At 41.5% G+C, this 15,173-nt stretch overlaps 1 protein-coding gene across 10 annotated transcripts in view; it reads right to left on the bottom strand.

The window, feature by feature from the left end:
• Window positions 1-8,156: 8,156 nt before the first annotated feature.
• Window positions 8,157-15,173, bottom strand: part of ctnnd2b (catenin (cadherin-associated protein), delta 2b) — a 240,231-nt gene continuing 233,214 nt past the window's right edge. For all 10 annotated transcript variants that reach the window (XM_026149115.1, XM_026149114.1, XM_026149116.1 and 7 more), the window contains 3 exons: window positions 14,485-14,613; window positions 12,736-12,812; window positions 8,157-10,854 (listed from right to left, as the gene is read on the bottom strand). In XM_026149115.1, the coding sequence (XP_026004900.1) occupies window positions 10,591-10,854; window positions 12,736-12,812; window positions 14,485-14,613 (470 nt within the window). In that variant the 3' untranslated portion in view covers window positions 8,157-10,590. The remainder of the gene's footprint in view (window positions 10,855-12,735; window positions 12,813-14,484; window positions 14,614-15,173) is intronic.

Raw genomic sequence — 15,173 nt, 5'->3', positions numbered from 1 at the left:
ACTGAAGGTTGTAAGATAAGACAGAAGTGAGATTATATCACAGGACAGAATGGTTTGGATGGAGACAAAGAACAGCAACGGGATGAGAGGTGTAAGAGAGGAATGCAGACATACAGAAATCATAGAGATAGGGTCTGTTTTGAAGCCTCATGTCTCATATTTCATCTTGGTATTTTGACCGATGAGCAAGGGGTGATTCTGGCTGAGAACCGAGAGACCCTGTATGCTCACATGACAGCAACTTATCAAACAGAACATTTGGACATCATATTCTACTCAAGGGGATCAAAACTGAGACTCTAATCTTACCAGGAAAGGGTGTTTTGGGGTCATAGATTACTTTATGCCAGCTGCTTCCTTAAACTGAAGAACTCGGTTAGGTCTGTCAGACCCTTTTATATCATCTATTTACTCTAAATGTAACACAATTTTTTTTTTTTAATTAAAACAAAGTTCCCCATTTATTTTTCAGTTTTGGAAGCTGTGTCCATCTTTTACAGTCCATGGGTCCTATTTACCTTAGAAGAAAAAAGGGTAAAAGCCTTGGAGAAAGGGCACAACGTATTGGAAACTGACATACACATTTATTGGAGAGGAATACCAAGAGGGCGGGAATGGGGCTTTAAAGAGCAGGAAGGTAACAGCCAGTTGGAGGGATTTTAACAGGATGGAGAGAAGAGCTCCGACGCGGCCAAATGATGATTGGTGACTGGCTGTCACAGATGATAGCTGCAGACAAGGACAGCTGAACATTCAGGAGGAAGCCAGCAAGCCATTTTACATCAATACATAGTACAACAGGAATTTTCATGGAAGTGGAGAGCTTACGAGCAGTTCTTGATAGCTGAGCTGAGAAGCCAGCTCACGCAGGCTTTGTGAGGGCTTTGTGGAGAATTTGAAAGGCAGCGCCAAAAATAAACAGCTTAGTGCTAGGACTGTGACTTGTTGACTTCACAAAAAAACACCATGAGAAACATACACTGTCGTCTCGAACCCTGTGCATGAGATGAAGCACGTGTCCCAATTGTTCTGAACAAACATTAAAACATTTTAAACTTGCCAGCTCCATACTTTAAGGTCTGCGTGATGTCTGACTGCGCCCATGTGCAGGCAAATGTAGAGGATTCACTGTGTGCAAATCATTCCTGCTGCCTCCTGCATCATCTATTGGCCATCTAAACCAGATTATCCATTATTGAGAACATGTCAGAAAGGGCATCTTCAATTTTTGGCTAATGTTGAGGACGTGTTTACTGTCAGGTACTGTATAGATCCAGTGCTCTGTGAGTACTGGTGATGGTGTGAAAGTCATCCTTAGCTCTTCCAGTGCAATGCTTCAATATTTTGGCTAATTTTGCTCCAGAATGGTCATAATACAAAAAAACATTTACATTTTATATATAATACGAATATATGTGTTGTGTTACTATAAAGAAAAGTCTGAAGGAAAAAAAGATCAGATATGGTATTATAGTGGAATTAGGACACTCTATGTATAAAAAGCAGCCTTATTTCTGTGTGGAGTTTGCATGTTTTCCCCGTGTTTGCACGGATTCTCTCCGGGAACTCTGGCTTCCTCCCACAGCCCAAAGACATGCAGTTAGTGGGGTTAGGTTAATTGGAAACTCTAAATTGCCCATAGTTGTGAATGTGGGAGTGAATGTGAGCACGAATGGTTGTCTATGTCTATGTGTTACTCTGCAACAGACTGGCGATCTGTCCAGGGTGTAGCCCACCTCTTGCCCTAAGACAGCTGGGATAGGCTCCAGTGTCCTCTGCAACCCTGAAAAGGATGAGCAGAAGCGATGGATGGATGGATGTGACCTTATTTGCCCACTAGTGGAAACCACTGAGAACTGCAACAAATGTACATTAAAGGTGTGCGGTGCCATTGTTTGTAGTTTCCCTAACCCTACCCTAGAAATATTCAAATATGAGTAGTTATTAGTGTATGCCAGAATTATTGTATGTGTTGATTTCCTAGCATTGCAATTAGATTATGCCACAGGGTTAAAGGAAAAGCCAACTATAAATATCCTAGTCAGGCGCTTCAGTGTGCCTTGTTATGGATTCCTCGAGTCTCGAAGTCTACTGGAGAGATGGAACAACACTCTTTCAAAAGATATTTCCTCATTTGCTGCTTTGATGATGGTGGAGGGCAGAGCTGGGTTGTGATCAGGTGACTGAAAATGATGGGAATTATTTTAGCAAACCTTTGTTGATGCAGTATTGTTATCCCGGAAGAGAATATTCCCATCAGGGTAGATAGAGCCACAAGACCACCAGATTTCCTCAGTGTTGTGGTTATAGCCTCAGTCACACTAGAGCAGTGGTTCCCAAGCTTTTTTTGCTAGGCCCCCCTGAAAAATCTTCGTGGACTGTTCGTCCGTGATTTGGAGAGCCCAGTGCGTGCTCCCGATGCAGGGAAAACCAATTCTGCAGGGGAGACCTACCTTGGCAGTTGTGCAGGTGAAACCAAAGGGAAGATATGCTTCACCATATTTTCTAGTCTTTGGCTTGGAAGGAAGTTGGTTTGGAAATATATTTGATGATGCTTCATCTCCTGCTTTGCGTTTGTGTGGGAGCCCTGTCAAAAACCTGTCCATTATGCTAGCAGTGTCCAAGCGTTCTTTTTTCTTTTTTTCATACCGCGGCGCGGTTCCCACACTTTGGGAACCTCTGCAATAGCGATAATGGGAAACCTTGTGACTAGGAAAGATTCAATTGAATGCTTTTTTCGCTCTCAGCAAACGATTGCAAAAAGTTGTAGTGATCGGATCTATCTCTGGATGGATCCTTCTAAATGGTTGCAACAATAATAGCTGCGCAATGGTCTCTAACCTGTGTAACTGGTTAGAGACCATAAAGGTCCCTTAATGTTTCATCTTTATTTATACACAGTCTTGTGAAAAAGTATTTTCCCCTTTTCTGATTTATTAGGGGTTTTTTTCCTTTGGAGGAATTTTTAATCAAATTGGAACTTTGATTATGTCACTCTAAAAAGTTCCTACTGTTTCTTTCTTTGATTTAGGGCTGGAGTTGCTTCTGTACTTTGGATCTTTGTCCTGTTTCATAACCTCAGTGTGTTTGAACTTCAGAGTACAAACTGATGGTCAGACATTTACCTTGGTAGAGAGCAGAATTCATGGTTCTGTTAGTAAGAGCAAGTTGTCCAGGTCCTGAATCGGCAAAGAACGTCCAGACCATCACACTAGCACCGCCGTGTTTGACTCTGTTCTTGTTATGAAATGCTGTGTTAGTTTTATGCCAGATATAACGGCACAAGGTTCCTCCATTTATGGATGGTTCTCGCTGTGGTTCACTGGAGTCCCAAAGCCTTAGAAATGCTTTGTAACGTTTCCAGACTGATAGATGGGAATGACTTTGTTTCTTTAGATCGTTGGACGATGTGTTGGTTTTTAAGAGTTTTTGCTAAAACATGTAAATGTGAAAACATTTTATATTTTAAAAAGGAAACCCTGTGTTCCGTTTTCTGTGTTTGAGGAAAGCAGCTACCAAGTCTTTAAGGTGAGGACTCAGATATTTTCTACTCTTGGCAAGAGAATCTGAGGACACTGTGAACCTACGTTCTGTACAGAGAAGGTCGAATCACACTGACCAAGACATCTTGTAAAGTGGACTTTGATTTATGCCTTTCAGTGGTTGATCTTGAAAATGCACAGGTCCTTGCAGCCAAAATATTAAATAAATAAACTATATGTTTAAGTCTGGCAGTGAGCCATGCAGAGCAGATTTATTATTGTCATGTACTGCTGCGGGCAGGACAAACTCTGCTAAATATACCTTTAATATTTAATCCAGGTTATTTGAGTAAGGATGTAAATTGGAGCCAGTAAAACATGAAACACCAAAGGGATGAATGAGCAGAGCACTTAAAAAAAATGTGCTTGGCATGTTGAAGAAAGGACTGGGCCACAATACTGAACAGTACCGGAGGCTGTTAAAGCCTCTCTCCATGGACCTTTTTAGTCTCTGCCAAAAGTTGGAAGTCATAACGAAAACCAATGATTTTGGTTTGAGGATACATCATTTTGACAGGGACCTGAAACAACACTTGAGAGTTATTTAGAAGCGGCAACATAAGCCTCTTGGACAAAGTGTAGATTCAGAGGACAAGTAAAAGCAAATCTAACAGGTCTGATGGAGATTCCGCAACTTTTCCTTGAATGATAACACTTTTTCCACCTTGGTTTGCTATTGCGCGTGTGTAACAAGTTTTCCTTTTGTTTATCTAACACACCATGTTCAACCAGAACATTTAAGCCATATTCAAAGCCTTGTTTGTGAATTGTAATGCCAGTTTTTGGACAGCGAAGGCTCTAACTGTATCCTTCTCTCAGTTGTTTGTTATTGAACACACACAAATCAACTGAAATGCTGACTTTGTGTGTGAAGCTAAGTAGCTACCTAGCAAACGACCCGTGTGGCTGGAAACTGAAAAGCTCTTTAAACCCTGGCTTCAAAGGTGAGGGCATCTCCATAGCCTTCTGTGGTAAAATAGCTAGCTTTACAGCATTAAATATGTGACATCACAGGGTTAGATGCATCTTTTATATACAGTCTTTGATGCTACTTATTTCATTTTTTTTTAAAAAGTCTTTGATATCACAGCAGCACTTTTGCAATATTATTATTATTTCTTTTATTTGTTGCTACTAGCATGAAATTATTAGACTTGGTCGGATTCCCACACTTGATCATATACTCCGACCACAGAAAGAAACTGTTTGCGTGATACAGAAGCTCTTACATCAGCATCCAGACTCGGTGAAAAACTTACAGGACGTCCACTATTTATTTCTTGAGCTTCTCTCTCACTTTGCTCTGTACTCCGACAGTGTAGTCACACTCTCCCCCCCACACACAGCTCTCAGAGATGCTGTGCGTGTCTGTGGTGTGGCGATCCATCTGCAGAAAGTCATGCAGAACAGGCCTCGGAGACTAAAATGGCCGCCACCCTGACCTGTGGTGCAGTTTCTCTAATGACCACCAGAGAGCACTCATGACCCTTTACAGGCCAAAATAAAGTCATTGCATGGATGGACCTGCACACAGACCCACAGACACACACAGAAACACGCACACACACACAGACCACTGGAAAACTCCATTGATTATGTCACATCAACATGTGTTGATCTTATCTAAGTAAAAATGGAAGAATTAAAGGTAAATAGCAAAGGCTACCGCCACCTTTTGTCCCGTGCCTAAATGATGAGCAGCATTTATGTTAATAGTCTCTACAATGTGCTATACCACACTGGTTAATTCTCCCAGTTTCTATTTGCGGTATCTTTAATACAACATGTGCACTCATCTAGTTTATTAGAGGCATCAAACTACTGCTAGTTAGACCCCGCCCCCTTTACTCACAGGGCAGTTTTTGTTCCCAGCTTCCACAAAATGCTGAAAACCTTCCTGTGAGTGAGATCTGGCTCCATGCTGACTGCCACATCACATCACTTCAGTAGATTTGTCAGTCAGACAGTCATGCTGCCAATTTCCTGTTCAGTGTCACCCCAAAGGTGCTCTGCTGGATTCAGACCAAACCTGCATCTGCAGGACTTTACATGAAGGTAGCATCTCTCTGGTTTCAGGGATTTTGTCTAGGATGGTGGAACACTGAGATAAAAGCTTTGTTTAAAATAAAACTCAAATGCATCCTCCAAAAAAAATAAAAAAATGCTAATTGGATTTGAAAATCCCAATAATTTTAGGACGACAACCACAAATGTCTCCAACAACTTCTGTTGTCTCATTTAGCGACTTGTTAGCAATAACATGTCCAGATTATGTGAAAACACATGAGCGTGATACTTGTATATTTAATGATGCAGGATAAAAGTAACCACAGACCATATTTTAGGCATCTAAGCCAAACCCCTGGAAGTGAAATGGACATTAATGACTTATTTCAGGGTTTTAGGACTCATTCCTGCAGCACTCTGTATGTCAGTGTTTAACAAAGCATGGTTGGATTCCTTTTCTTGCTTCCGTCTGCAGTGGGCTGAGGGACCACTGAATGACTTGTATTCTATTGTTAGTTTCACATAAGAATGCTTTCTGGCAACTAACCATGAGTGTGCACTGTCCCAGGACCAGGAAATATGTAAAAATAGTCCTTCCTTGGAGCTTAATGTGGTTGAAAGAGTTTGAGCATGGGACAAGAGTCTAAGTTAGGATCTTTTCATAAGTGGAGAACAAAAACAAACTATGAAGGACACAAATATCATATGTGAATGCACATAAGCATTTATGGTGTTGTGCAATAACTTTTGTATACTTGTGTAATCCTTGTTAAATGTTAAAGCTCCTGCTCTTTGTGGCATTATTTAAGGGGGAATGTATCCACAGAGTGACACATTTCACTTTGACTCACACATTTCTTGTGTTCTCTCTCTTTTTTAAATTTGAGCCAATCACACATCTGCTTTCCTAACTGCTTATTCACAGTGAGCTGGGGCCTATCCCAGCTGACACAGGGTGACAGGTGGGGTACACACTGGTCAGGTCACCAGTCAAACCACAGCTCGAGGCAGACAAACACACTCTCAAATCAATAAGTATGGCCAATTTAGAATCACCAGTTAATTGAACACGCACGTCCTTGGGAGGAGGCTGGACCCACACAGGAACAGATGTGTTGGAGAACTCTCAGTATAAGGGATAGGAGACAAAGGATAAAAATGCCGTACAGTCCTGCAAAGTAGGACATCTGGTTGACTTAGCAACTATAGAAATGTGTTTCCTGTGATGTGAATAATGTCTGACTCTAGCAAACACATTTCCGTCCTGTACTAAAAGAAGGGTGGGTAAAACTCCCTGGAAAGTGGGATGCCAAACAATAAAACCTAAGCTGTTCTGCAGACACAGCACACTGGAAAAAACACAGAATACCTTTTTTCCACTGATGTGGTGCCACAGCTGCTGATGGTACATTGCCAGCTCTGTCAGAGTGCCTCATGCAATCAAGCCTATATTTCAACAGGTTGGAGAGTATGTGGTAAAAAGTTAGGATAATTGTGATGGCCAAACCCGTGGCCACACTCTAAACTTTTGTATTTTCATTCTTCATTTTGAACATAGTAATACATTTTATACTTTGGATACATTTGTTCTATTTGTAAGCGCGCACATTTAGTTTACTTATGTATTCATACTACTTAATTTCTTTGCTTTCTGACTAACTTTTGTCTTTTTATTTCTTACCTGCCATCATCCCTGGGAGTTGCTGGACAAAAGATGGTAGCCAGGGTTTGAAACCATTAAATACAAAGGAAGATAATTGGACCACACCACCACTTCCTGCTGAAGGGGGGAATGTGTGTTTTCTTTACTTTAAAAACAAAGTATTTGTATTTAATTAAATATTTGAGTTTAGGGTTTAATGGGGTTTTTGATTTTCTTCTTTAGTGTTTAGTTTATTAACAAACCAGATTGTACTGCATCGTTTGTGATTTATGATTGTGTTTTGTTTGTTACCCCTCATGTGTCACAATGGTCTGATCAGCCATTATATATACCCTTGTATGTCATTTCATGTTTAGGTCAATTATGTATGTTTGGGCAGTCTTTGCCTGAGTTCAGTTTTGTTTCTTTGACCTCTTTTATGAGCTCAACATTTATTAGTCTTGTAAATATAATTTTTGGGGGTTAAATAAATGGAAACTATATTTTTCTAATAATTCCTGGGCTCCTCCTGTTTTTCAACTCGGTCCATCACAATAATATAATGAGTAAGACAAACATGGGAGAATAGCATAGCGTGCTATTGGATCACTGTGGTATTGTGTCACTTCCTGTTCTTGTTTTTCTGCAGGTTAATCTGTGCAGCTCATTCAATTACAAGCCTTTATCTCGACCAGTCGTGGCAGATGGCCGCCCCTCCCTGAGCCTGGTTCTGCTGGAGGCTTCTTCCTGTTAAAAGGGTTTTTTTCCTTCCCACGAGTGCTTGTTCACAGGGGGGTCATCTAATAGCTGGCTTTTTCTCTTTATATCGCAGTCTTTACCTGCAATATGAATAAAACTGAATAGAATTGGAGAAAAGAGTCCTCAATTTTGCACCAGGAGTACTACTTCAGTCGTAAACAGCTTTGTTTTTGACACCAGAACAAACAAACTCTCAGAATCAGAGGTTCTTTGATGGTTCGTTTATATTTTTTGGAGCAGTTGCAGTCTGTTTGAGGCAATAGAAAGATTCACAATTTCTCTTTTTAAAACACATTTGGTCTAGCAAAAAAAAGGTCACCGACGTTATATCTCCATACAGGTCTCATAGTAAGTTTTCTCTGCCTAAGGATCACAAGGACATACATAACGTTCTCAGTTTCCAGATGCTTACTAACAAAAATACAGCACGTCTGCTTTCCATCCAGTGTGTGTTTGTGGTGGTGGGGCTGCTGCATTATGAGTGGCTTTATCAAGCATTGGAAGATGACCTCTAGGACTTCTAAACAGCAGTGAGTAGGGAGAACCAGGGTCTGGTGTCACCTTCTACAATTTAGCCTTCTTCACTTACAGAAAAAAACAGAAGAAAGAAAAGAAAAAAGATATTTCAGTTTGACAACAAAATGGGCATGCATTGACGGGTGCATGTTTTGGTATCTGAGACCAAATCATCTAAAAAGCAGAGGTGCACTGGTGACACACTCCAGTGCATCAGTGCAGCACGATGGGTGGAGTCTGAAAACATCTTGTGCACAGACAGAATACAGACGTGTCGGAAATACTTCTCACGGATGTAGCACCTTTGCTAGACTGCCTCAGTGACGACGTGGATCCCTGGGCCCTGGTCTACTCTACTCCACATAGCAACAACATTACTACACAAAGTCGACAATTTTAGTGTGCTGACCAGAAAATTAACTGTGAACAAAATTCCTACATGTAGCTGTTTTTTTTAAAATTCTTTTAAACAAGTCTTTTTTTCCATAATGTTGCTGCTATAAGTGACATCCACATCTGCACATAAAAAGTATATATTTATATTTATATAATATATATCTGTACTCTATTAACAGTTGTTGTCTACCATGAAGTTAGAATTGCCAACCATCTCTCAGAAAAGTTTTTTCTTTTTTTGTACTTCAAACATGAATTAATTTACAACACAGAAATCAACTAATTTTGTACAGCTCTGGAGGAAGTGAGGCTCCACAGTCCCTCCGCGATTTTCCTTTTTCTCTTCTTCTTCTTCTTTTTTTTTTCTTGTTACGATTTTACTCGGGAGTTTCGGTGCAGTTCGACGGTTTTCATCCCAGTAAAACACAGTTTAGAAAAACCAAAGCATTTACAAAGTGGCATCGTTAGAACGGCGAGGATGTTCAGCTGAAAACCTTCAGCTTAACTTGGACCCTTGAATGCACCGTCAACACTCCCCTTTCAGCTGAGGGGAAGTATCCCTCGTTTGGCACGGTTATATACATGATGAACACAGGTCACTCAAAGGAGGGGGGTAAAAGCAGGGGAATGGTGTGGAGAAGATGCAACGCTAGCCTAAAAAAGCCCAAAAAACAACCTTTCTTTAGCAGTTCTGGCAGCTGTACTAACTGTAGGGCAGTGGAAAGGAGCACCGTGACCTTGCAATTCATATCCAGTGTTTCACATTAGCAACATCCATGATATGAGTTCTGAAAGTCTGTGTGTGTTTGGGTAAGGGGGCGTACTTGGTGAGGAGGTGAGTCGGAACCAGTGGCAAAAGGCCTGACATGACACAGAAAATAGTGCAATGTACAGTACGCAATGCATCTCCGTAAATGTACAGTGTACATCAAATACTATACAATCAGAATTAAAAAAGTAGAAACACAAAAAAAAGTGTTACAAATGACCAAAAGTCTTTCTTGCCCAGAGAATACGTCACGCTGAAGCCACAGACAGAAAGAAAAGTTTTGTGTGACAGACGTCCTATGTGTCCTACAGTTCTTGTGCTTCACTTTACTAAAACCCATGGATGCTATACCACATATTTACAGATTCCTCTTGGGGTATCTCTGACTCGCTGCAAAACATCTCATCCTCAAGTCCACCAATCCACGTTTATCTTTCATCGTCCTTCTTCATCGCAAAACCGTTTGCCAACTTTTGCTCTCGCGCTTCCCTTTCATGTCCCGACTCTCTTCTCTCTCTCCGGGTTAGTCTCTGATTGACATTCTGTATCCAGAGGCCTACAAGAAGCGGGCGCTCTTTCTGTCTGGTGAACCTTCTCTACCACTTGTTGATCACAAACGAAACACAGAAAGAAAATGTGTCGGTCAGTTTGGTTGGTGGTGTGCATGCACATGCTTGGCCACTCCTCCATTTGCTTCTGGTCCTCTCCTTCCTCTCAGAGATGTCCCTGAAAGGAGTGAAATGTCTATCAAGCTTTCTGCCCGCGTCTCCTTTCATGCGCTCCATCCTCCCCCTTCATCATCCTGCTATCTATGATGCTACTCAGGAACTACAGGGGAGGATGGGGAGGGAGGAAGGGAACCTGTCCTTTCATCTTCTTTCACTCCACCTTTAAGCCACCCCCCCTTCACTTCCGGGTTTTCTTTTATCCGTACTCTCCTCCTCCTCCCTCATCTCCCCTTACACCCAGGAATCTGGTGAGGCTGGGTAGTGGCTGGTCTCGTAGTTGAGCTCGCTGTAGGGCCGCGAGGCTGAGTAGAAGTCTACATAGTTGCCGGTGGACTTGAGGCCCTGCAGGTGCATGTTAAGGTCACCCTGCGGGGGACGCCCTCCAGCATGAACCTGGTTCTCGTAGCAGGCCTGATCCTCGTAGTTGCTGCTGTCAGGTGGAGGAGGATTTTGGAAAGGGGGGTAGGGTTCTGATGGCAAGCCTTGAGAAGATACCTAGAAAGAAGGAGAGCACAATCATTACAAATGACCACTCATGATTGGTCCAAGTCACCACAAGTGAGAGTGAGGGGAGTACTGGGAACCATGAGGTTTCTCATGTGACACTGCACATTGCTATAGAGTCGTCCACCATATTGGATGTGATACAATACAAAGCTTCCAAGCGATTGCTTTGGTTGCTAGCAGATGTCTACTACAAACTACTAGATGAGTAGCAGTAAAATCTGAAAAGGTGTGACACAAACAGGAAATGGAGATGTTCACCTTCAAGTTAAAAGCTGTGCCTTAGGGCTCACATTTCAAAAGTTGGAACTTTAACTTTGAAGGCAAATTTCCAATTTGTGTTGCACTTTTTACAGTTTCACTCCAGCTCAGAGAGCAGCTGGCCAGTATTTATACACAAGTCCATCACTTCTATTCAAACTACCACCGCAACAATATGCTTGTGACCAAACCAACCACGAGGAGCTTTTTTTCCATAGCAACAGGTAGTTGACAGATGGTCATGCATCCGTCTTTAAGCGTTTGATTGGGACCCTGTTCACTTGATTCTACGTAGTCACTATTATTGTCAATGCCATGTCCAAATAAGGTAGCATCACATGGTTAGTGGTCACATGTCTGCAAAACCTCAATAAAACTGAGTTCTGACATTCCTTCATCAAAGTGGGTGATGGGTAGCGATTAGCTTTTACCGGCAACACCATCCAACCAAAGACTAGACTGTGAGAATAACTGGAATTCACGGGTGTATTGCCATAGTGCTTAAACAGCATTCTTTATAGGTTTACAGTGACCTTTTAGGACGTCATAGTGTCTTTATAGTATCACTATTAAAGCCTTTACGATTCAGTTTCACTGTGATATTTCCTATTCACCTAGAACTATACAGCAGATCTTCCTCTTAAAGGTGAGATGAGTCATAAAGAATTGAATAAAGCTAGCAGCGCAGCATGGAAATATTAATGCTTTCTAGTCTATCAGATGCTGAGTGTTGTGGGTTTTCAAACATTTCCTCAGTGAAATCAGGGCATCTTAAACTATTGAGTTCAAATATAATCACTAACCTGTCTTTGGTGTTTTTATTTTTTCCTCTCTCTTTACACTTTACTCTTTACATCTTATTTTTATTCACACCTGCTTCTTGTAGTGTTAGTAATTCATTTCATGAAGGAAGGAACCTTCTGAGTTTATAGTGGACATGTATAATGGCTAATTTACACTATGAAGCCCTGCTCCCAAAAAATGACATAGATTTACCGCTGTGCCATCTTGTGCCAGTACAGAACGTGATTTCACTGGGTAGGGTGGTTGGTGATAAGAGATAGCATAAACAAATGTAAGTCTAAATAGTAACAATAACTCAGTGGAAAAAAAGTCCTCCACACTGTCTTCATTCATAAAAGCCTTACATTATTTTTCAGTTTCAGTGCAGCTGAACAACAAGAAACAACAGCAACAAACACTTACTGCTAAAGAGACAGAGTGACAGTGGACGGTATATCCTTGCTTTTTCAACATAAAACTCATTTTTGCAGATAGGGGCAGTTCAAAGTGACCCCCTTATATTGCTTTTTAGTTTCAGTGCCCTTGTTTTCTACTGAGTTATCAATTGTGTCACTAGTTTGCTAACATAAACTAATGTAAGTCTATTAGCCACAACCAGCCAACCAACCCAGTGATGATTATGCTAAACATGTTCTAAAAACGTTAAGCCGCACAGTGTTAAACCTATGTTAGTTTTTGAGAGCAGGGCTCCATGATGTAAATTAGCCTTTAATGCTGGTGTGTCAGCTAGAGGTAACAAGTCACCTTTAGCATGTACATGAAACCTGATTATGGAATGTGTTTCCTAAAGAAAGGGACTTTTCATACCTGATTATACTTCAGGTCATCAGTTGGGGACACATACGCTCCTCTGTGTAGTGTTGAAGACCCACCGGAGATTTGACCTGCAGACACAGTGAGGATGAGTTCATGCTCTAAATCGTTTACTCAGTTTTTATAATTAAAGTAATCAAATGGGAGTAGGCTGTCAGTGGTATCAGCTGGACACCTGCTGCATTAACATTAATGAAGAGGATGATGAATGGTGATTAAGGAGAGCTTGGATTTTTTTGTTTCCCATGTAACAACTGCTCTTGGTGTGAACTCTCTCCAAGGATAGACCGCATACAACAATGAAACCCTCGCTGAAACCCAGGATGTTGACAACAAGATTAAAGCTCTGTGCTGATGGTGATGTTGGAAGAAAAACGCTGCTGATAATGAAAAGTTCCTTATAAGATATGATGGTGCAACAGCCTAAGGCCTTCCAATGGGAAGATTGGTGTTAGAGGCCAGAGGCCAGAATTGACTTAGCTCAATGGACCAGAGAGAAAACACAGACACAGCTTTCAGGTGTGCAAAGTGAGCAGACAGCAGAGGTCAGTGGTCTCAGATGCTAGTTGGGTAGTCATAAAACGATTCATTGATAAGTGGCTGCTCATGTGAGTCTGCAGTGTCTCTAGGTTTCTCAGTCAAAGCCACCCTTCACCTGACACATCCAATTTCAAAGCACTAACATAGCACAGGTAGAAATACTAGCTTGAGGACTCATAAAGGGACTTCACTGACCAGTTGGTCATGTCACTGTGGCTACATCCATCTTTTATATACAGCCTATGCATATAATCAGGGGTGCACATAAGTGGTCCGCAGGTGTGCATTCGCTGTCAAAATAAAAGACGCACACCAGATAAGAAGTTGCAACGTGCGTTTGCGTACATATAAAAGGCAGTGTTTTTGTCCACTAGAGTGGGATTTTCACGGCATATTCTGCACCACATCTCTGTGCGTTCATCATTTGTTTGAAGCCAGCTCACCTCCTGCAACCACTTTTCCGAGAATACGCGCTTCTTTTGTGGTTCGGACTCCTTCTGACATTTCTTTGGGGGTGGAGGAACACCAAAGTAATTGCTTAAAGGAGCTTCTTTGACATCTTTAAGAGTTCTAAACAAATGTCTGTCCTCCTCCAGAAAATCTTATATACGCAAACGCGCGTTGCAACTTCTTATCTGGTGTGCGTCTTTTATTTTGACAGCGAATGCACACCTGCGGACCACTTATGTGCATCCCTGCATATAAGAAGGTTTATGGTTGGAGTGGCTTAAAATGGAAAGATTTAGTCTAATTTATTGGTGTCTGTTTGTCCAGACAATTTTTATAGAGAAATTTGAAGCTGCTGCTAGCAGTCTGTTAGCTAACCAGCTAACTAACTAACCAGCATCTCTAAGACTCTCACACTAACTAGCTACATCTTGATTAAATGTATTTTGAGTCACCTGTGATGTTTTTGCACAATGTCAGCTTTAACACAATAACAACAACCTACTGAACAAAAAAGACATAACAAGTGTGATGTAATAAGCACTGACAGGTGGATTTATCTTTGGGCAAAGCTAAACTACAAAAATGAAAGTGGTTTTAACCTTTTCACTCTCTCTCGGGATAAAAATAAATAGTTTCCCATGAAACGATTCCTTTCATATCTCTTAACGCACACTCCTTTATACTAAAACCATCACCTCTGCTGGAAACAGCTTTATGTGTGTTTGTGACAAATGTGCAGTTTGGAATTCCTACCCGCCATGGCGTCTTTCCGGGATGTGTGCTCGCCCTTGCTGCTATGGTAACTGGCATTGCCAGTTGACTCGTAGTCTGACTTTCTCTCCTTCAATGCCATCATCTCCCTGGGGGACGCAGGAGCACTCGCTACATACACACACACACATTAGATCAGTCAACACATTATCAATACAGATCAGGAAGAAACTACAGAAGGGAGGACAAGTGTTTGCAACACAGTCGAATCCTTTCAGAGCAACGTGAACTTGTTCAACACTCTGAGCTCTTGCATTTACCTGCCAATGAAAGCAAAGAAGTCTGTGGCTTCACTGTATGCATTACTTGCTCTAACCATCACTCTGGAATGAGTTAAAAACAGGGGTACTGGGAGCAGCTTTGACTGTGGCTCTGTGGGTTTGGACCATTTTCCACAAATCTTTAGCTTTTTGACCAGGCTGTGATTCAAAGAGGTAAATACTGAGTCATCCCTCCTCCCTATGTCGGCTTTAGTCTATCCTCTCTGTTCTTCTTCTTATCCTCTTGCTGCCTGACTGCAAGCCCCTCCTATATATTCTCACCATTTCAGACTCCCATTGGCTTATTAAGTTCTCTTGTTGTTGGTGACCTGAAAACCTTTTTGTACCCAACAGGCATCCTGGAAGTATCAGAAGAAATATAAACACCCACAGTCCGAAAAAAGAGAAGGG

The sequence above is a fragment of the Astatotilapia calliptera genome, chromosome 18, assembly GCF_900246225.1.
Source record: "Astatotilapia calliptera chromosome 18, fAstCal1.2, whole genome shotgun sequence".
NCBI classification, from domain to species: Eukaryota; Metazoa; Chordata; class Actinopteri; order Cichliformes; family Cichlidae; genus Astatotilapia; species Astatotilapia calliptera.
Note: the sequence above shows the minus strand (reverse complement) of the source record. Positions and strands in the feature narration are given on the sequence as shown.